This window comes from Melopsittacus undulatus, chromosome 30 (genome assembly GCF_012275295.1).
Source record: "Melopsittacus undulatus isolate bMelUnd1 chromosome 30, bMelUnd1.mat.Z, whole genome shotgun sequence".
NCBI classification, from domain to species: domain Eukaryota; kingdom Metazoa; phylum Chordata; class Aves; order Psittaciformes; family Psittaculidae; genus Melopsittacus; species Melopsittacus undulatus.
This window is the reverse complement of record NC_047556.1, coordinates 1-22,832: the sequence shown is the minus strand read 5'-3', so window position 1 is coordinate 22,832 and position 22,832 is coordinate 1. Positions and strand designations below refer to the sequence as shown.

The 22,832-nt window shown below is 54.9% G+C and overlaps 2 protein-coding genes across 2 annotated transcripts; both read left to right on the top strand.

Annotated features, from left to right (window-relative positions):
• Positions 1-32: 32 nt before the first annotated feature.
• On the top strand, positions 33-14,341 carry LOC117437851 (apoptotic chromatin condensation inducer in the nucleus-like). Its single transcript, XM_034072501.1, has 12 exons — positions 33-2,189; positions 2,339-2,384; positions 3,041-3,174; positions 4,494-4,763; positions 5,541-5,727; positions 7,252-7,376; positions 9,432-9,539; positions 10,238-10,345; positions 10,958-11,366; positions 12,084-12,184; positions 13,404-13,560; positions 14,334-14,341. Exons 1-12 carry the CDS (start codon positions 2,145-2,147, stop codon positions 14,339-14,341), a joined length of 1,698 nt encoding a protein of 565 aa, XP_033928392.1. The 5' UTR covers positions 33-2,144.
• A 680-nt stretch (positions 14,342-15,021) lies between these two features.
• LOC117437874 (neuroguidin-like) lies at positions 15,022-22,256 on the top strand (the record flags this gene model as incomplete). The annotated part of the gene is made up of 7 exons (XM_034072519.1): positions 15,022-15,402; positions 17,017-17,088; positions 19,462-19,599; positions 21,088-21,172; positions 21,256-21,305; positions 21,492-21,576; positions 22,081-22,256. Coding segments are annotated over exons 1-7 (654 nt in total), but the record flags the coding sequence as incomplete, so codon positions are not given.
• Between the last annotated feature and the right edge of the window lie 576 nt (positions 22,257-22,832).

The following is a 22,832-nucleotide window of genomic DNA, read 5'->3' as shown; positions in this document are numbered from 1 at the left end:
GGGAGATGTGGGGCAGAGGTTGGGGGGGGGGATGGACACGGGCCCTGCCCCATAACCAACCCCTTGTGTCACTTATGGGGCGCCCCATAGCGCCCGTTGCAGCTTAAAGAGCCGCCTATGGGGTGCGTTATGGATGCAGCACCCCCATAGTTACTTATGGGGCACCCCACAGCGCCCAGTGAGGCCCAAAGGGTCACTTATGGGGCACCCCATAGCACTGCGGGCTCCGAGAGTCACTTATGGGGCACCCCATAGCGTCAATGCTCGCCCCCCCACCCAGCCCCATATTCGCTTATGGGGCACCCCACGGCAGCACCAACCCCCCCTGTAGTTACTTATGGGGTGCCCCATAGCACCAGCCTCCCCCATCCATAACCACTTATGGGGCACCCCACACTTATGGGGCACCCCACACTTGTGGGGCCCATTTCCGCTTGGGTGCCCCACAGCAGCGCCCCATTGACTTCTGGGGCGCCCCACACATGCCCCCCTCCCCCCCAGCCCCCTTACTTGGGGGGCGCCCCCCAAGTCAGGACCCCCCAACGTCTCTCTTTTGGGCACCCAGCAGCCGATGGAGCCGCGGGACCCCCAAGTGTGGGGGGTCACCCCATGGAGCAGGCCGGGACCCACAAGTGCCATGGGGGGAAGCCCAGCGGTGGCTGGGACCCATAAGTGCCGTGTGGGGCAGGCCGTGGATCGCCTATGGGGCGCCCTATGGATGTGTGGGGCAGACGATGGAGCTCGGGGACCCCTAACCAACGCTATGGGGCAGCCTGTGGATGTGTGGGGCGCCCCACGGATCGCCTATGGGGCGGCCTATGGACATCTGGGACCCACAAGTGCCATGTGGGGCTCCCTATGGGCATCTGTGACCCACAACCTCACTTATGGGGCAGCCGATGGAGCTCTGGGACCCATAGCAAGTGCTATGGGGCACCCTATGGATCAGTCTGTGACCCACAAGTGCTACATGGGGCACCCTACAGACACCTGCGACCCACAACTTAACTTATGGGGCAGCCAATGGACCTCTGGGACCCACAAGTGCCATGTGGGGCAGCCCACTCGTCTCTTATGGGGCAGCCTATGGACATCAGTGACCCCCAAGTTCACTTATGGGGCAGCCCATGGACCTCAGTGGCTCCCAACCTGACTTATGGGGCACCCCACGGATACTGCAAGGCCATCGAGTTCACTTATGGGGCACCCTATGGATGCTGCGTGACCCCCAAGTTCACTTATGGGGCAGCCAATGGACATCAGTGCCCCCCAAGTTCACTTATGGGGCAGCCCAAGGACCTCAGTGATCCCCAAGTTCACTTGTGGGGCAGCCAATGGACCTCAATGACCCTTCTTCACCCCACACTTATGGGGCAAGCAATGGACCTCTGTGATCTTCCTTCATCCCACACTTAGGGGGCAGCCAATGGACTTCCACCACGCCCAGCCCCACACTTATGGGGCAGCCAATGGACCTCAGTGACCCTTCTCCACCCCACACTTATGGGGCAGCCCAAGGAACTCAGTGACCCCCAATTCACTTATGGGGCAGCCAATGGACCTCAATGACCCTTTTTCACCCCACACTTATGGGGCAGGAAATGGACTTCAATGACCCTTCTCCACCCCACACTTATGGGGCAGCCAATGGACCTCAATGACCCCCAAGTTCACTTATGGGGCAGACAATGGACCTCAATGACCTTTCTCCACCCCACACTTATGGGGCAGCCCAAGGAGCTCAGTGACCCCCAAGTCCACTTATGGGGCAGCCAATGGACCTCAATGATCTTCCTTCACCCCACACTTATGGGGCAGACAATGGACCTCAATGACCCTTCTCCACCCCACACTTATGGGGCAGCCCAAGGAGCTCAGTGACCCCCAAGTTCACTTATGGGGCAGCCAATGGACCTCAATGACCCCCAGGCTCACTTATGGGGCACCCTATGGACCTCAGTGACCCCCAAGTTCACTTATGGGGCACCCTATGGACCTCACTGACCCTTCACCCCCCACTTATGGGGCAGCCCATGGACCTTAGTGACCCCCCACCTCACTTATGGGGCAGCACATGGACATCTCTGACCCCCATCTCCTCTTATGGGGCACCCATTGGACCTCAGTGACCCCCAAGTTCACTTATGGGGCAGCCCACGGACGCGCCGGACGCCCCCCCCACACCGGAGGTCACTTATGGGGCAGCCCCATAGAGGGGGAGGGGAGGGAGGGGCCAAGGGGAGGGGATGGGGGGGGGGGGCTGAGGAGGAGGGGGCGGAGCCTGCGTGGCCACGCCCCTCGGCGCTGACGTCACAGCCCCGCCCCCCTCTGTCCCCAGAGCCCCGCCCGGCCCAAGGCCTTCAAGAGGAAGATCAGCGTCGTCTGTGAGCAGGGGGCGGGGCCTGGAGGGGGCGTGGCCATGGGAGGGCCAATGGGGAGCGGGGGAGGGGGCGGGGATAAGGGGAGGGCCAATGGGGGGGGGGGGAGGGGGCGTGGCTTGAGCCGACCAATCAGAGCGCAGCTTGCGTGCGCGGCCACCAGGGGGGCGCTATAACAGCGGAGGGGCGCTGGCCAATAGGGGATCACAGGGGGGGCGTGGCTTAGCTCCAGCCAATCAGCGCGCAGCATCCACCAGGGGGCGCTATAATAGCGAGGGGGGTGCAGCCCATTGAGTGTCTATAGGGGGTAACGGAGGGGGCGTGGCTTAGAGCGCCAGCCAATCAGCGCGCAGCATCCACTAGGGGGCGCTATAATAGAGACAGAGCGCTGGCCAATAGGGGATCACAATGGGGGCGTGGCTTAGAGCTCCAGCCAATCAGCGCGCAGCACCCACTAGGGGGCGCTATAATAGCGAGGGGCGCTGGCCAATAGGGGATCACAATGGGGGCGTGGCTTAGAGCTCCAGCCAATCAGCGCGCAGCACCCACCAGGGGGCGCTATAATAGCGAGGGGCAGCGCAGCCCATTGAGGGTCTATAGGGGGTGACCTATAGGAAGCTCCGCCCCTTCCTATACATCCCTTAATGTATATATCCCCACAGCGGCCGCCAGGGGGAGCTCGGACGCAGAGGGGGGGGCCGGGCCGGTGCCGGGGGGCACCCGCAAGCGGCGCTGGGGCAGCAGCACTGGGGCCCCCAAGCGCCCGTCCATCAGCATCACCACTGAGAGCCTTAAGGTAAAGCCGACCTATGGGGTCCTATAGGGTTCTATAGCATCCTATAGGGGCCTATAGGGTTCTATATGGTCCTATAGGGTTCTATTGGTGGGTTCTATAGGGCTCTATAGGGTCCTATAGGGTTCTGTTGGGTTCTATAGGAGCCTATAGGGTTCTGTTGGTGGGTTCTATAGCGCTCTATGGGGTCCTATAGGGTTCTGTTGGGTTCTATAGGGGTCTATAGCGTTCTGTAGGGTCCTATAGGGTTCTGTTGGGTTCTATAGGGGCCTATAGGGTTCTATACGGTCCTATAGGGTTCTATTGGTGGGTTCTATGGGGTCCTATAGGGTTCTGTTGTGCTCTATAGGGGCCTATAGCGTTCTGTAGGGTCCTATAGGGTTCTGTGAGGTCCTATGGGGTTCTGTTGGGTTCTATAGGGGCCCATAGGTTTCTATACGGTCCTATAGGGTTCTGTTGGTGGGTTCTATAGGGTTCTGTTGTGTTCTATAGGGGCCTATAGGGTTCTATAGGGTCTTATAGGGTTCTGTTGGTGGGTTCTATAGGGCTCTATAGGGTCCTATTGGGTTCTATTGGGTCCTATAGGGCTCTATAGGGTCCTATTGGGTTCTATTGGGTCCTATAGGGTTCTATAGGGTCTTACAGGGTTCTATTGGTGGGTTCTATAGGGTCCTATAGGGTTCTATTGGGTCCTATAGGGCTCTAGAGGGTCCTATAGGGTTCTATTGGGTTCTATAGGGCTGTATAGGGTCCTATAGGGTTCTATTGGTGGGTTCTATAGGCCTCTATAGGGTCCTATTGGTTTCTATAGGTGGGTCCTATAGGCCTCTATAGTGTCTTATAGGGTTCTATTGGTGGGTTCTATAGGGCTCTATAGGGTCCCATAGGGTTCTATTGGTGGGTTCTATAGGCCTCTATTGGGTTCTATTGGGTCCTATAGGGTTCTATAGGGTCTTACAGAGTTCTGTTGGTGGGTTCTATAGGCCTCTATAGGGTCCTATTGGGCTCTATTGGGTCCTATAGGGTTCTATAGGGTCTTATAGGGTTCTATTGGTGGGTTCTATAGGCCTCTATAGGGTCCTATTGGGTTCTATTGGGTCCTATAGGGCTCTAGAGGGTCCTATAGGGTTCTATTGGTGGGTTCTATAGGGTCCTATAGGGTTCTATAGTGTTCTATTGGGTTCTATAGGGTCTTACAGGGGTCTATTGGATTCTATAGGGTCCTATAGGGTTCTGTTGGGTTCTATAGGGATCTATAGGGTCCTATAGGGCCCCTCCTATAGGTCCCACCCTATAGACTCTCCCCATCCGCTATATAACAGAGCCTGATCCCAGAGATGAAGGCGGAAGCAGTTGTGGAGCTGCACCCGGAAGAGGAAGAGGAGGAGGAGGAGGAGGACGAGGATCGACCAATGGGGATGGAGGAAGAGGCCGGAGGGGGCGTGGCCGGAGGGGGAGGGGGCGTGGCCTCCATGCCCCTCCCCCCGCCCCCCCCACCCCCGTTGCTGGGGCTGCCCCATCACCTCCATCATCACCTGCATCATCACCATGGCAACAACCCCCCCCTCAAGATCTGCCGCACAGTTACCCAGGTAACCCAGGGCACGACCCCTGCATTGGGGATCTATGGGGTCTATGGGTCTCTATGGGTCTATATGGGGTCTCTATGGGGGCTCTATGAGGTCTCTATAGGGTCTCTATGGGGCTCTGTGGGGTCTCTATGGGGCTCTATGGGGGCTCTATGAGGTCTCTATGGGGTCTTTATGGTGTTTATGGGGCTCTATGGGGGCTCTATGGGTCCCTGTGGGTCTCTATGTGGGCTCTATGGGGTCTCTATGGGGTCTTTATGGGGTCTCTATGGGGTCTTTATGGGGGCTCTGTGGGGCTCTATGGGTCTCTATGGGTCTCTGGGGTCTCTATGGTGTCTCTATGGGGCTCTATGCGGTCTCTATGGGGGCTCTATGGGGTCTCTATGGGGTCTTTATGGGGGCTCTGTGGGTCTCTATGGGGATCTATGGGTCCCTATGGGGTCTCTATGGGTCCCTATGGGTCTCTATGGGGTCTTTATGCGGTCTCTATGGGTCCCTATGGGTCTTTATGCGGTCTCTATAGGGTCTCTATGAGGATCTATGGATCTCTATCGGGTCTCTATGGGTCTTTATGGGGGCTCTGTGGGGTCTCTATCGGGGCTCTATGGGGTTTCTGTGGGGTCTGTATGGGGTCTCTATGGGTCTCTATGGTCTCTATGGGTCTCTATGTGTCTCTATGTGTCCCTATGTGTCTCTATGGTCTCTATGGGGTCTCTATAGGTCTCTATAGGATCCCTATATGTCCCTATATGTCCCTATATGTCTCTGTACCCCCTGCAGGACGTGCCCCCAGAGAACGGCCGTCGCCATGACAACGAGGCCGAGGGGGAGGAGGGGGAGGAGGAGGGGAGGGGCCGAGCGGAGCCCCCGCCCCCTGCCGGCTCTGGCCCCGCCCCCTCGGCGCAGGCCACGCCCCCTGCGGAGGGAGCCCCGCCCCCTGCTGGCGCGGAGGGGGACGTGAAGAGAGGTGAGGGGGGGGCTATAATGGTCTATAATGGGTCTATAATGGTTTATAATGAGTCATAATGGTTTATAATGGTTCTGTAATGGTTTATAATGGGTCTGTAATGGGTCTATAGGGGATCTGTGATGGTTTATAATGGTCTTTAGTGGGGCTTTAGTGGTTTCTGGTTGGATATAATGGTATATAATGAGCTATAGTGCTCCACAGTGAGGCTTTGATGGTGTGGAATGGGTTTATAATGGGATATAATGGTTCTATAGTGGTATATAATGGTTCACAATGGTTTGTAATGGGTTTATAATGCCATATATTGGTTCTATAGGGGCACACGTTGGGTCTATAGTGGCAGATACTGGTTTATAATGGGCCTATAATGGTCTTTAATGGTCTGCAGTGGGGCTGTGATGCCGTAGAAAAGGTCTAGAGTGGCATATAAGCATCTATAATGGGTCTATAATGGTTTATAATAGGTTTATAATGGTGTATAGTTGGTCTATAATGGTTTATAATGGGTCTATAGTAATATATAGTTAGTCTATAATGGTTTATAATGGGTCTATAGTAGCATATAGTTGGTCTATAATGGTTTATAATGGGGCTATAGTAGCACATAGTTGGTCTATAATGGTTTATAATGGGTCTATAGTAATATATAGTTGGTCTATAATGGTTTATAATGGGTCTATAGTAGCATATAGTTGGTCTATAATGGTTTATAATGGGGCTATAGTAGCACATAGTTGGTCTATAATGGTTTATAATGGGTCTATAGTAATATATAGTTGGTCTATAATGGTTTATAATGGGTCTATAGTAGCATATAGTTGGTCTATAATGGTTTATAATGGGTCTATAGTAGCATATAGTTGGTCTATAATGGTTTATAATGGGTCTATAATGGTATATAGTTGGTCTATAATGGTGTATAATGGGTCTATAATGGCTTGTAATGGGTCTATAATGGGTCTGTACTGGTATATAGCCAGTCTATAATGGTTTATAATAGGTCTATAATGGTATATAGTTGGTCTATAATAGTTTATAATGGGTCTATAATGGTGTATAATGGGTCTATAATGGTTTATAATGGGTGTATAATGGTGTATAAGGGTTTATAAGGGGTTTATAATGGTCTATAATGGTTTATAATGGGGCTACAATGGTTTATAATGGTTTATAATGGGTCTATAATGGTTTGTAATGATTTGTAATGGGTTTATAATGGTTTATTATGGTCTATAATGGTCTATAATGGGTCTATAATGGGTCTATAATGGCTTATAATGGGTCTATAATGGTCTATAATGGTGTATAATGGGTTTATAATGGTTTATAATGGGTCTATAATGGTTTATAATCGGTTTATAATGGTGTATAATGGGTTTATAATGGGATATAATGGTGTATAATGGGTCTATAATGGGTGTATAATGGTCTGTAATGGTGTATAATGGGCTATAGTGGGTCTATACTGGTCCGTACTGGTGTATACTGGTTCTTACTGGTGTGTACTGGGCTGTACCCCAGGTGACCCCCCCCGCCGCCCCCGCCCGGGGCTGGTGCTGCCTGTGGATGACCCTGTCCGGGCAGGGCCCAACCGCCCCTCCCCCCCCCGCGCCCGCCCCTCCCCCATCGTGCACCTCTGCAACCTGGTGAGTGACATCATCCACGGGGGGAGGGGCTATGGGGTGTCTATGGGGTGTCTATGGGGTGTCTATGGGGTGTCTATGGGTGTCTATGGGTGTCTATGGGTGTCTATGGGTGTCTATGGGTGTCTATGGGGTGTCTATGGGGTGTCTATGGGGTGTCTATGGGTGTCTATGGGTGTCTATGGGGTGTCTATGGGTGTCTATGGGTGTCTATGGGGTGTCTATGGGTGTCTATGGGGTGTCTATGGGTGTCTATGGGTGTCTATGGGTGTCTATGGGTGTCTATGGGGTGTCTATGGGGTGTCTATGGGTGTCTATGGGGTGTCTATGGGTGTCTATGGGTGTCTATGGGTGTCTATGGGGTGTCTATGGGGTGTCTATGGGTGTCTATGGGGTGTCTATGGGTGTCTATGTGGTGTCTATGGGTGTCTATGGGTGTCTATGGGTGTCTATGGGGTGTCTATGGGGTGTCTATGGGTGTCTATGGGGTGTCTATGGGTGTCTATGTGGTGTCTATGGGTGTCTATGGGTGTCTATGGGTGTCTATGGGGTGTCTATGGGGTGTCTATGGGTGTCTATGGGGTGTCTATGGGTGTCTATGGGTGTCTATGGGTGTCTATGGGGTGTCTATGGGTGTCTATGGGTGTCTATGGGGTGTCTATGGGTGTCTGTGGGTGTCTGTGGGTGTCTATGGGTGTCTATGGGTGTCTATGGGGTGGTTATAGGGGATATAGGGTGGTTATAGGCGGATATGGGGTGGATATGGGGGGCCTATAGGGGATATAGGGTGGCTATGGGGTGGCTATGGGGGATATAGGGTCGTTATGGGGTTGTTATAGGGGATATAGGGTGGCTATGGGGTGGCTATAGGGGATATAGGGTGGCGATTGGGTGGCTATGGGGGGATACAGGAGATATAGGATGGTTATAGGGGGATATAGTGTGGCTATAGGGGGATATAGGGTGTCTATGGGGTGGCTGTAGGGGATATAGGGGGATATGGGGTGGCTATGGGGAGGCTATGGGGGGATATAGGGGGATATAGGGTGGCTATGGGGGGATATAGGGGGATATAGGGTGGCTATAGGGTGATATAGGGTGTCTATGGAGTGGTTATAGGGGATATAAGGTGCCTATGGGGTGGCTATAGAGGGATATATGGTGGCTGTAGGGGATATATGGTGGCTATAGGGGATATAGGGTATCTGTGGGGTGGCTATAGGGGTTATAGAGTGTCTATAGGGGGATATAGGGTGGCTATAGGGGTTATAGAGTGTCTATAGGGGAATATAGGGTGGCTATAGGGGTTATAGAGTGTCTATAGGAGGGTATAGGGTGGCTATAGGGGTTATAGAGTGTCTATAGGGGGATATAGGATGGCTGTGGGGGAATATAGGGTGTCTATGGGGCACTATGGGGTGTGCTAAAGGGGGCTGCAGGCAGCGCGTTGCTGCGCATCCACCAGGGGGCGCTATAGTGCTGCAGGGGGTGGGGCCAGCTGAGGCCACGCCCCCTCTGCTCAGCCAGCACCTGCATGGGCTGCTCCATGGGTCTCTATGTGTCTCTATGTGTCTCTATGTGTCTCTATGTGTCTCTATGTGTCTCTATGTGTCTCTATGTGTCTCTATGTGTCTCTATGTGTCTCTATGTGTCTCTATGTGTCTCTATGTGTCTCTATGTGTCTCTATGTGTCTCTATGTGTCTCTATGTGTCTCTATGTGTCTCTATGTGTCTCTATGTGTCTCTATGTGTCTCTATGTGTCTCTATGTGTCTCTATGTGTCTCTATGTGTCTCTATGGGTCTCTATGTGTCTCTATGTGTCTCTATGTGTCTCTATGTGTCTCTATGTGTCTCTATGTGTCTCTATGTGTCTCTATGGGTCTCTATGTGTCTCTATGTGTCTCTATGGGTCTCTATGTGTCTCTATGGGTCTCTATGGGTCTCTATGTGTCTCTATGGGTCTCTATGTGTCTCTATGGGTCTCTATGTGTCTCTATGGGTCTCTATGTGTCTCTATGTGTCCCCATGTATCTCTATGGGTCACACCTGCCCCATAGGTTCGCCCCTTCACCCTGGGGCAGCTCAAGGAGCTCCTGGGCCGCACTGGGAGGCTGCGGGAGGATGGATTCTGGATCGACCGCATCAAGTCCCATTGCTATGTGACGGTATCTGTGGGGCTCTATGGGGCTCTATGGGGTCTCTATGGGGCTCTATGGGGCTCTATGGGGTCTCTATGGGGCTTTATGGGGCTCTGTGGGGCTTTATGGGTCTCTGTGGGGGCTCTATGGGGCTCTATGGGGCTCTGTGGGGCTCTATGGGGCTCTATGGGGCTCTATGGGGGCTCTATGGGGCTCTATGGGGCTCTATGGGGGCTCTATGGGGTCTCTATGGGGCTCTATGGGGCTCTATGGGGGCTCTATGGGGACTCTATGGGGGCTCTATGGGGCTCTATGGGGTCTCTATGGGGTCTCTATGGGTCTCTATGGCGTCTCTATGGGGGCTCTATGGGGCCCTATGGGGCATCTATGGTGTCCTACGGGGTTCTATGGGGCACTATGGGGCTCTATATGGCTCTTATGGGGCCCTATGGGGCTCTATAGGGCAGCTATGGGGTCCTACGGGGCTCTATGGGTCTCTATGGGGCCCTATGGGGCATCTATGGGGCTCTATGGGGCACCTGTGGGGCTCTATAGGGCGCCTATGGAGCTCTATGGGTCTCTATGGGGCCCTATGTGGCTCTATGGGGCCCTATGGGGTCTCTATGGGGTCTCTATGGGTCTCTATGGGACTCTATGGGGCTCTGTGGGGTCCCTATGGGTCCCTATGTGTCTCTATGGGTCCTGACCCTCTCCATTGCCCCCAGTACTGCTCTGTGGAGGAGGCAGTTGCCACCCGCAATGCTCTGCATGGGGTCAAGTGGCCTCAGTCCAACCCCAAAGTGCTGGCGGCCGACTTCGCGGAGCAGGAGGAGGTGTGGGGCAGATATGGGGCAGCTATGGGGAGCTATGGGTCATTTATGGGTCTCTATGGGGCTCTATGGGGCAGCTACGGGGATCTATGGGGATCTATGGGTCACTTATGGGGCTCTATGGGGATCTATGGGGCTCTATGGGTCATTTATGGGTCTCTATGGGGCTCTTGGGGGTCAATTATGGGGCTCTATGGGTCTCTATGGGGCTCTATGAGTCATATGTGGGTCCTGGCTGTCACTTATGGGTCTCTATGGGTCATGGGTGGGTCTCTATGGGGGTCTTATGGGTCTCTATGGGGCTCTTATGGGTCACGTATGGGTCTCTATGGGTCTCTTGTGGGTCACTTATGGGTCTCTGTGGGTCATGTGTGGGTCTCTATGGGGCTCTTATGGGTCACTGATGGGGATCTATGAGTCATATGTGGGTCCTGGCTGTCACTTTTGGGTCCTTATAGGTTTCTATGTGGTCTCTATGGGTCTCTATGGGTCACTTATGGGTCCCTATGGGTCCCTATGGGGTCTCTATGGGTCCCTATGTGTCTCTATGGGTCTCTATGGGTCCCTATAGGTCCCTATGTGTCCTATATGTCACTTATGGGTCTCTCCCCCCAGCTGGACTTCCACCGCGGTCTCCTCCCCGAGCGCCCGGACACGGGGGAGGAGCCTCCGGGGTCATGCCCCCAGGCGCGGGGGGCGTGTCCGGGGGGCGTGGCCAGCGCCGGCCGCAGCCAATCACAGTGGGCGGAGCGGGAGCGGGAGATGGAGCGCAGGGAGCGTGCGCGGGGGGAGCGGGAGTGGGACCGGGACAAGGGGGCGGGGCCTGGAGCCTTAGCCCCGCCCCCCGCCTCCGGCCACGCCCCCAACGCCAGCCCCGGACACGCCCCCTCGGCGGCGGGGACACGCCCACCCGGCGCAGGCCACGCCCCCTCCGGCAGGGAGCCCCGCCCACGGCACCGGCAGCCAATGGGGGACAAGGAGAGGGCGGGGCGGGGCTCCAGGGAGGGGAGGGGGGAGAAGAAAGGTGAGGGGCGGGGCCTAAGGGGGCGGGGCTTGAGGGTTCAATTGGGCCAATGGGAGGGGGTTATGGGGCAGGGGGCGGGGCTTGAAGGGGAGGGGATTCAAGGGGAGGGGCTTGAGGGAAGGCGGAGCTTAAAGGGGAGGGGTTTGAAGGGGCGGGGCTTGAATGGGAGGGGCTCGAGGGTTCTATTGGGCCAATGGGAGGTGGGATGGGAGGGGCTTAGTGGGGTCTGGGCCAATGGGAGGGGCTTATGGGGCAGGGGCTTGAAGGGGAGGGGCTTGAGGGGGTGGGGCTTAAAGGGGAGGGGCTCGAGGGTTCTATTGGGCCAATGAGTGGTGGGATGGGAGGGGCTTAGTGGGGTCTGGGCCTATGGGAGGGGGTTATGGGGCAGGGGGCGGAGCTTGAAGGGGGAGGGGCTTCAAGGGGGGGGGCTTGAGGGGGTGGGTTCGATTGGGCCAATGGGAGGGGCTTAGTGGGGTCTAAGCCAATCAGAGGGGGTTAGGGCTTCAAAGGGGGTGGGGCTTGAAAGGGGCGTGGCTTACAGGAGGAGGGGCTTCAAAGGGGGCGGGGCTTGAAGGGGAGGGGGTTGAGGGGGGGGTGTGAGTTCAATTGGCCAATGGGAGGTGGGATGGGAGGGGCTTGGTGGGGTCTGGGCCAATGAGAGTGGGTTACGGGGCAGGGGGCGGGGCTAAGGGTCATGTCCCCCCTCCCATCCAATAGAGAAGCCCCCCGAGGAGCCCCCAGCCAAGCTATTGGATGATCTCTTCCGGAAGACCAAGGCAGCGCCGTGCATCTATTGGCTGCCGCTGACCGACACCCAGGTCAGGGGGCGGGGCTTAACCCCACACTGCCCAATGGCAGCACTCCTACCCCTCCCCCGGTGTGTTTAGCCCCACCCCTTTGGTTTAAGCCCTTCCCATTGGCTCTTTCTGTGGCCCCTCCCACTTGCATTAATGAGCCCTGGTGGCCACGCCCCCTCCGCCTTTAGCCACGCCCCCTCCTCCCTAACCCATTCCTATTGGCTCCAACCCTACTCCCATTGGCCACGCCCCCTTTGCCTTTAGCCACGCCCCCTTATCCTTAACCCCTTTCCTATTGGCTCCCTCCTACTCCCATTGACCACGCCCCCTCCTCCTTTAGCCACGCCCCCTCCCCTAACCCCTCCTCCCTCCCCTTCCCTCCAGCCCCTCCCACTGCCCCAAACCCGCTCCGTTTCACCCCAAAACCCCGTTCTTTTTCCCCCAAACCCCATTATTTCCCCCCCAAAACCCCTCTATACCCTTATTTTTACCCAAAACCCCCATTTTTCACCCCAAACCCCCTTCAGTTCATCCAGAAACAGGCCGAGCGCATGGCCCGGGCCCGCGAGCTTGGCCACGCCCCCTTTTCCTTTAGCCACGCCCCCTGCTCCTTAACCCCTTTCTATTGGCTCAAGCTCTGTTCCCATTGACCACGCCCCCTCCTCCCTTAGCCACGCCCCCTTATACTTAACCCTTTCCTATTGGCTCCAACCCTCCTCCCATTGACCACGCCCCCTCCTCCTTTGACCACGCCCCCTCTCCCTTACTCCCTCCTCCCTCCCACCCCTCCCACTGCCCCAAACCCGCTCCATTTCACCCCAAAACCCCGTTCTTTTTCCCCCGAACCTCATTATCCCCCCCAAAAAAACCCTAATTTCCCTTATTTTTACCCAAAACCCCCATTTTTCACCCCAAAACCCCTTCAGTTTATCCAGAAACAGGCCGAGCGCATGGCCCTAACCCTTGACCACGCCCCTTCCTCCCTTAGCCACGCCCCCTTATCCTTAACCCCTTTCCTATTGGCTCCCTCCTACTCCCATTGACCACGCCCCCTCCTCCTTTAGCCACGCCCCCTCTCCCTTACTCCCCTTCCCTCCACCCCTCCCACCGCCCCAAATCTCCTCCGTTTCACCCCAAAACCCCGTTCTTTTTCCCCCAAACCCCATTATCTCCCCCCAAAAAACCCTAATTTCACTTCTTTTTGCCCAAAATCCCCGTTTTTCGCCCCATTTCCATGCAGTTCATCCAGAAACAGGCCGAGCGCATGGCCCGGGCCCGGGAGCGCGAGCGGCGCCGCAAGGAGCAGGAGGAGGAGGAGCTCCGGCAGCAGCGCGGGGCCCCGCCCCCGTCACGTGACAAACGGGCCCCGCCCACCGGCCCCGCCCCCTCCGGTGGGGGGGGGGGGAGGGGGGGGAGGAGGCTCCTCCCCCTCCCATCATCATCATCATCATCATCACCGGAGGGGGGGGGGGGGAGGGGGAGGGGCCAATGAGAGGAGGAGGAGCCGGAGCCGGAGCAGCCCATTGAGGGATAGGGGGGGGAGGAGGTGAATGGGGGGGGGGGGGGATGGGGGGGACTGACCCATAGGGGGTATGGGAATAAAGAGGTTCTATAGGGGGTGAGGTGTCTATGGGTGTCTATGGGTGTCTATGGGTGTCTATGGGGTGTCTATGGGTGTCTATGGGTGTCTATGGGTGTCTATGGGGTGTCTATGGGGTGTCTATGGGTGTCTATGGGTGTCTATGGGGTGTCTATGGGTGTCTATGGGGTGTCTATGGGTGTCTATGGGTGTCTATGGGTGTCTATGGGTGGATATGGGGTGTCTATGGGTGTCTATGGGGTGTCTATGGGTGTCTATGGGTGTCTATGGGGTGTCTATGGGTGTCTATGGGTGTCTATGGGTGTCTATGGGGTGTCTATGGGTGTCTATGGGGTGTCTATGGGTGTCTATGGGTGTCTATGGGGTGTCTATGGGTGTCTATGGTGTGTCTATGGGTGTCTATGGGTGTCTATGGTGTGTCTATGGGGGGCTATGGGTGTCTATGGGAGGCAATGGGGTGTCTATGGGGGGCTATGGGGTGTCTGTGGGGCTCTATGGGGTGTCTGTGGTATATCTATAGGCCATATGGGCTTCTATAGGGGTGTATTTGGCGTCAATAACGGTCTATAGGACTCTAAGGGGCTCTATAGGGGTCTATGGGGTATCTATACAGGTCTATGGGGCTCTGTAGAGTGTCTATGGGGGGTCTGTTGGGTGTCTATGGGGGTCTATTGGGTGTCTATGGGGCTCTATGGGGTGTCTATAGGGGGCTATGGAGTGTCTATGGGGCTCTATGGGGGGCCTGTGGGGGGCTATGGGGTGTCTATGGGTGGGGTATCTATAGAGTCTATGGACTTCTATAGGGGTGTATTTGGCGTCAATAACGGCCTATAGGGTGTCTATAGGGCCCTATAGGGCTCTATGGGATGTCTATAGAGATCTATGGGGCATCTATAGGGTTCTATGGGGCTCTATGGGATATCTAGGGATCTATGGGGTATCTATAGGGGTCTATGGGATGGCTATAGGGGTCTGTGGGGTATCTATAGAGGTCTATGGAGCTCTATAGGATGTCTATAGGGGTCTATGGGACATTTCGGGTATCTGTAGGGGTTTGTGGGGCTCTATAGGATCTATCGGGCTCTAAAGGGGTCTATGGGGCTCTATAGGATATATAGGGCTCTCTATAAGGGTTCTGTGGGGCTCTATAGGACCTATAGGGGGTCTATGGGGCTCCATAGGATCTATAGGGCTCTCTATAGGGGGTCTATGGGGATCTGTAAGGCTCTGTATGGGGTCTATGGAGGTCTATAGGATCTATAGGGCTCTATAGGATCTATAGGGCTCTCTATAGGGCTCTTTAGGGCTCTACGGCGCTTCCGTCCCGCCCAGTCCCGTTCTTCGCCCTCCCATTGGCCGCGCCCCCCGCCCCTCACTCGCTCCTCCCCTCCCTATTGGCCAACACCGCCCTTAGCCCCGCCCCTGACGCCCGATGCTCGCCTCCCATTGGCCAGCTCCGCGTCCCTCACGCCTCCCGCCCAGCTCCTGGTAGGCGGGACTTCCCCATCCTCCTCGCCCTCCCATTGGTCCGTCCTCCCAGAGCCGCTCTCCTATTGGCTGCAGCCCTTTTACCTCAGCCCTCAGATCCAAGATGGCGGCGACGGAGGCGGTCCCGCTGCTGGAGGCTCTGCAGGGGCAGGTTCGGGCCTATATTTACCCCCCATAGACCCACATTTACCCCCATAGACCCACATTTACCCCCATAGACCCACATTTACCCCCATAGACCCACATTTACCCCCCATAGACCCACATTTACCCCCATAGACCCACATTTACCCCCCATAGACCCACATTTACCCCCCATAGACCCACATTTACCCCCATAGACCCACATTTACCCCTCTCAGACCCACATTTACCCCCCATAGACCCACATTTACCCCCCTCAGACCCACATTTACCCCCATAGACCCACATTTACCCCCCTCAGACCCACATTTACCCCCATAGACCCACATTTACCCCCTAAGACCCACATTTACCCCCCATAGACCCACATTTACCCCCCATAGACCCACATTTACCCCCATACACCCACATTTACCCCCATAGACCCACATTTACCCCTCTCAGACCCACATTTACCCCCATAGACCCACATTTACCCCCTAAGACCCACATTTACCCCCCATAGACCCACATTTACCCCCCTCAGACCCACATTTACCCCCATAGACCCACATTTACCCCCATAGACCCACATTTACCCCCCATAGACCCACATTTACCCCCCTCAGACCCACATTTACCCCCCATAGACCCACATTTACCCCCCTCAGACCCACATTTACCCCCATAGACCCACATTTACCCCCCATAGATCCACATTTACCCCCATAGACCCACATTTACCCCCCTCAGACCCACATTTACCCCCCATAGACCCACATTTACCCCCCTCAGACCCACATTTACCCCCCATAGACCCACATTTACCCCCCTCAGACCCACATTTACCCCCCATAGACCCACATTTACCCCCCTCAGACCCACATTTACCCCTCTCAGACCCACATTTACCCCCCTCAGACCCACATTTACCCCCCATAGATCCACATTTACCCCCATAGACCCACATTTACCCCCCTCAGACCCACATTTACCCCCCATAGACCCACATTTACCCCCATAGACCCACATTTACCCCCATAGACCCACATTTACCCCCCTCAGACCCACATTTACCCCCCATAGACCCACATTTACCCCCCATAGACCCACATTTACCTCCCTCAGACCCACATTTACCCCCATAGACCCACATTTACCCCCCTCAGACCCACATTTACCCCCTCAGACCCACATTTACCCCCCATAGACCCACATTTACCCCCCTCAGACCCACATTTACCCCCCTCAGACGCACATTTACCCCCATAGACCCACATTTACCCCCCTCAGACCCACATTTACCCCTCTCAGACCCACATTTACCCCCATAGACCCACATTTACCCCCCTCAGACCCACATTTACCCCCCTCAGACCCACATTTACCCCCATAGACCCACATTTACCCCCCTCAGACCCACATTTGCCCCTCTCAGACCCACATTTACCCCCTCAGACCCACATTTACCCCCATAGACCCACATTTACCCCCATAGACCCACATTTACCCCCCATAGACCCACATTTACCCCCCATAGACCCACATTTACCCCTCTGAGACCCACATTTACCCCCATAGACCCACATTTACCCCCCTCAGACCCACATTTACCCCCCTCAGACCCACATTTACCCCCCAGGTTGCTGCAGTCACTGACCATATCCGGTTGCTGCTGCTCCGGGTGCGGGGGGGGGGGCTCCGCACCGAGAAGGTATCAATGGGGCGCCCTATAAGGGTCTATGGGGCGCTATGGGGTGGCTATAGGGGTGTATGGGGGTCCTATGGGGCGCTATGGGGTGGCTATAGGGGTCTGTGGGGGTCCTATGGGGTGGCTATAGAGGCCTATAGGGGTCCTATGGGGTGCTATGGGGGTGCTGGGGGGGTAAAGGGGTGCTATAGGGGTCTTGAGATGGGGATATGGGTCATATGTGGTTGCTGGGGAGGGTTATGTGGGGCTGATTGGGGTTACTGGGGCTCTGTATGTGTCTATGGGGCTCTATAGGTCCCTATGGGGCCTTTATGGTTCTCTATGGTGCCTTGTGTTTGTGTCTATGGGTCTTTACTGGGTTCCGTGCATTTCTATGGGGTTCTATGGGGTCTCTATGTGTCCCTATGGGTCTCAATGGGGTCTCTATGGGGTCCCTATGGATTCCTGTGGGGTCCTAGGGGTCTCTATAGGTTTCTATGGGTCTCTATGGATCCCTATGGGGTTCCTATGGGGTCTTTATGGGTCTTTATAGGTTTTTATGGGGTCCCTATGGTTCCATATGTTTCTCTATGTGTTTCTATGGGGTTTCTATGTGTCCTTATGGCTCTCAATGGGATCCCTATGGGGTCTCTATGGGTCCCTGTGGATCCCTATGTGTTTCAATGTGTCCCTATGGGGTCTCTATGGCTCTCTATGGGGTCCCTATGTGTCTCTATGGATCCCTATGTATCTCAATGGGGTCTCTATGGGGTCCCTATGTATCTCTATGGGATCTCAATGTATCTCAATGGGGTCCGTATGTATCCCTATGTATCTCAATGGGCTGTCCATGTGTTTCAATGGGGTCCCTATGTATCCCTATGTATCCCTATGTATCTCAATGGGCTCTCCATGTATCTCAATGGGTCTCTATGTATCCCTATGTATCTCAATGGGTCTCTATGTATCCCTATGTATCTCAATGGGTCTCTATGTATCCCTATGTATCCCTATGTATCTCAATGGGCTCTCCATGTATCCCAATGGGCTCTCCATGTGTTTCAATGGGGTCTCTATGTATCCCTATGTATCTCAATGGGGTCTCTATGGGGTCCCTATGTATCTCAATGGGCTCTCCATGTATCTCAATGGGTCTCTATGTATCCCTATGTATCTCAATGGGGTCCCTATGTATCCCTATGTGTCCCTATGTATCTCAATGGGGTCCCTATGTATCCCTATGTATCTCAATGGGCTCTCCATGTATCTCAATGGGTCTCTATGTATCCCTATGTATCCCTATGTATCCCTATGTATCCCTATGTATCCCTATGTGTCCCTATGTATCCCTATGTATCCCTATGTGTCCCTATGTATCCCTATGTATCCCTATGTATCCCTATGTATCCCTATGTGTCCCTATGTATCCCTATGTATCCCTATGTGTCCCTATGTATCCCTATGTATCCCTATGTGTCCCTATGTATCCCTATGTATCCCTATGTGTCCCTATGTATCCCTATGTATCCCTATGTATCCCTATGTATCCCTATGTGTCCCTATGTATCCCTATGTATCCCTATGTATCCCTATGTGTCCCTATGTATCCCTATGTATCCCTATGTATCCCTATGTATCCCTATGTGTCCCTATGTATCCCTATGTATCCCTATGTATCCCTATGTATCCCTATGTATCCCTATGTATCCCTATGTATCCCTATGTGTCCCTATGTATCCCTATGTATCCCTATGTATCCCTATGTATCCCTATGTATCCCTATGTATCCCTATGTATCCCTATGTGTCCCTATGTATCCCTATGTATCCCTATGTATCCCTATGTATCCCTATGTGTCCCTATGTATCCCTATGTATCCCTATGTATCCCTATGTATCCCTATGTATCCCTATGTATCCCTATGTATCCCTATGTATCCCTATGTATCCCTATGTGTCCCTATGTATCCCTATGTATCCCTATGTATCCCTATGTATCCCTATGTGTCCCTATGTATCCCTATGTATCCCTATGTATCCCTATGTATCCCTATGTATCCCTATGTATCCCTATGTATCCCTATGTATCCCTATGTGTCCCTATGTATCCCTATGTATCCCTATGTATCCCTATGTATCCCTATGTGTCCCTATGTGTCCCTATGTATCCCTATGTATCCCTATGTATCCCTATGTATCCCTATGTGTCCCTATGTATCCCTATGTATCCCTATGTATCCCTATGTATCCCTATGTGTCCCTATGTATCCCTATGTATCCCTATGTATCCCTATGTATCCCTATGTATCCCTATGTATCCCTATGTATCCCTATGTATCCCTATGTGTCCCTATGGGGTCTCACTGTACCCTACGGGGTCTCCCTCCCCCTCCCGCAGGGTCTGTCCCTCCCCCAGCTGGGGGCTCTGCAGCTGCTGCTCTACCTGCAGGACCTGGGGCTGCTGCTGGGGGTCAAAGTTCACGGGGGGGCCCTGGGGGGGGCCCCGGCCCTGCCCCGGCTGCTGGAGACCCGAGTGGTGAGGGGGGAGGGGCTGACCCATAGCGGGGATATGGGGGGGGTTATATGGGGGGATATAGGGTTCTATAGGGGGCTATGGGGGCTATGGGTGTCTATGGGTGTCTATGGGTGTCTATGGGTGTCTATGGGGTGTCTATGGGTGTCTATGGGTGTCTATGGGTGTCTATGGGTGTCTATGGGTGTCTATGGGGAGATATGGGGTGTCTATGGGTGTCTATGGGGTGTCTATGGGTGTCTATGGGTGTCTATGGGTGTCTATGGGTGTCTATGGGTGTCTATGGGGTGTCTATGGGTGTCTATGGGGTGTCTATGGGTGTCTATGGGTGTCTATGGGGTGTCTATGGGTGTCTATGGGTGTCTATGGGGGGGTATGGGGGGGTATGGGGTGTCTATGGGTGTCTATGGGGTGTCTATGGGTGTCTATGGGGTGTCTATGGGGTGTCTATGGGTGTCTATGGGGTGTCTATGGGTGTCTATGGGTGTCTATGGGTGTCTATGGGTGTCTATGGGGTGTCTATGGGTGTCTATGGGTGTCTATGGGTGTCTATGGGGTGTCTATGGGGTGTCTATGGGGTGTCTATGGGTGTCTATGGGTGTCTATGGGGGGGTATGGGGGCTATGGGTGTCTATGGGGTGTCTATGGGGGGGTATGGGGGCTATGGGGGAATATGGGGGGAGCTATGGGGGGTCTATGGGGTGTCTATGGGGGAATATCGGGTTCTATGGGGGTATATGGGGTGTCTATGGGGGTCTATGGGGTGTATATGGGGGGATATGGGGGCTATGGGGGGATATGGAGTGTCTATGGGGTGTCTATGGGGGAATATGGGGTTCTATGGGGGGATATGGGGTGTATATGGGGGGATATGGGGGGTCTATGGGGGGCTATGGGGTTCTGAGGGGGCTATGGGGTTCTATGCAGGTCTGTGGGGTGTTTTATGGGGTTCTATGAGGGTCTATGGGGGGCTATGGGGTTCAGGAGGGTTGTGTGGGGCGTCTATGGGGTTCTATGGGGTTGGTATAGTGTGGGGGGGGAGATCTATGGGGCTGGGCTCTATGGGGCTGCCCTATAGCGGATGCTGGGGGAGGGTCTATGGGGGGTTATATGGGGGGCTATGGGGTTTTATTGGGGGTCTATGGGGGCTTCTATGGGGTTCTATGCAGTTCTATGGAGTTGCTATAGTGTGGGGGGGAGATCTATGGGGCTGTGCTCTATGGGGCTGTGCTCTATGGGGCTGCTCTCTATGGGGCTGGTCTCTATGGGGCTGTTCTCTATGGGGCTGGTCTCTATGGGGCTGTGCTCTATGGGGCTGCTCTCTATGGGGCTGTGCTCTATGGGGCTGGTCTCTATGGGGCTGTTCTCTATGGGGCTGTGCTCTATGGGGCTGCTCTCTATGGGGCTGCTCTCTATGGGGCTGTGCTCTATGGGGCTGTGCTCTATGGGGCTGGTCTCTATGGGGCTGTGCTCTATGGGGCTGCCCCACAGGTGCTGGAGAAGATGCGCCCCATAGAGCACCGCATCAAGTACCAGGTGGAGAAGCTGCTCCGGGCGGCCATGACAGGGGCCCCAGGTGAGCCCTGCCCCATAAGTGTGCCCCATAAGTGCCCCCTATGGGTCCTGCTGCCCCATAGACACCTCCTTATCGCCCCATAGGAGCCGAGCACCCCTTGGCCTTCCATCCGGAGCCCTCCAACATGGCCCAGGTGAGCTATGGGGCAGCTATGGGGTTATATGGGGTGTCTATGGGATGTCTATGGGGTGATATGGGGTGTCTATGGGGTGATATGTGGTGTCTATGGGGTGATACGGGGTAACTATGGGGCAGCTATGGGGTGATATGGGGCAGCAATGGGGCAGCGCTATGGGGCTCTCACACCTCTGCCCCATAGGAACCGGACCCAGCCCCATTGAAGCCCCCTGGCTTAGGGGGCGGGCGCCGCTACGTCCCACCCCACATCATCCCAGTGCAGTATGGTGAGTGCAGACCCTGCCCCACACATCCTGCCCCACACATCCTGCCCCACACATCCTGCACCACACATCCTGCCCCACACATCCTGCCCCACACATCCTGCCCCACAAATCCCCCCCTTAGCCCCATAGATGCTGACGGGTGTCTCTGCCCCATAGATTCTATGGGGCGCCACACGTCCTGCCCCACATGTCCTGCCCCACACGTCCTGCCCCACACATCCTGCCCCACAAATCCTGCCCCACACATCATCCTGCCCCACACATCCTGCCCCACACATCCTGCCCCACAAATCCTGCCCCACACATCCTGCCCCACACATCCCGCCCCACACATCCTGCCCCACACATCCTGCCCCACACATCCTGCCCCACACATCCTGCCCCAAATACTGCCCCACACATCCCGCCCCACACATCCTGCCCCACACATCCTGCCCCACACATCCTGCCCCACACATCCCCCCCTTAGCCCCATAGATGCTGACGGGTGTCTCTGCCCCATAGATTCTATGGGGCGCGAGCAGCGGGCGCAGGAGGCCGCGCGGCGCAGGGCGCTCAGCAGCTCAGTGCTGAGGGAGCTGAGGGATGAGCTCAGTGATGCCCCACAGGAGCTATGGGGCAGCCGTGGGGCAGGGGGAGAGAGGCCCAGCAAGGGAGAGGTGGAGAGGTGGGTATGGGGGGTACTTATGGGGCGGGTTATGGGGCTCTATAGGGGTTCTGTGTGTCTCTATGGGTCTCTATGGGGTCTTTATGGGTCTCTATGGGATCTGTATGGGGTTTCTGTAGGGTCTGAATGGGTCTCTATGGGGTCCCTATCGGTCTCTATGGGTTTTTATGGGGTGTCTGTGGGGTCTAAATGGGTCCCTATGGGGCTCTATGGGTCTCTATGGGGTCCCTATGGGTCTCTATGTGTCTCTATGGGTCTCTATGTGTCTCTATGTGTCTCTATGTGTCTCTATGTGTCTCTATGTGTCCCTATGTGTCTCTATGTGTCTCTATGGGTCTCTATGGGTCTCTATGTGTCTCTATGTGTCTCTATGGGTCTCTATGTGTCTCTATGTGTCTCTATGTGTCCCTATGGGTCCCTATGTGTCTCTATGGGGTCTCTATGGGTCTCTATGGGTCTCTATGGTCTCTATGTGTCTCTATGGGTCTCTATGTGTCTCTATGGGTCTCTATGTGTCTCTATGGTCTCTATGTGTCTCTATGTGTCTCTATGTGTCTCTATGTGTCTCTATGGGTCTCTATGTGTCTCT

Bases quoted from the DNA above. Each gene is read 5' to 3' on its own strand.
- LOC117437851 (XM_034072501.1), top strand. From the start codon at position 2,145: ATGGGGCAGCCCACGGACGCGCCGGACGCCCCCCCCACACCGGAG. The intron at 2,190-2,338 runs GTCACTTATGGG...CTCTGTCCCCAG, and splicing joins ACGCCCCCCCCACACCGGAG to AGCCCCGCCCGGCCCAAGGC. The intron at 11,367-12,083 runs GTGAGGGGCGGG...CCCATCCAATAG, and splicing joins GGGGAGGGGGGAGAAGAAAG to AGAAGCCCCCCGAGGAGCCC.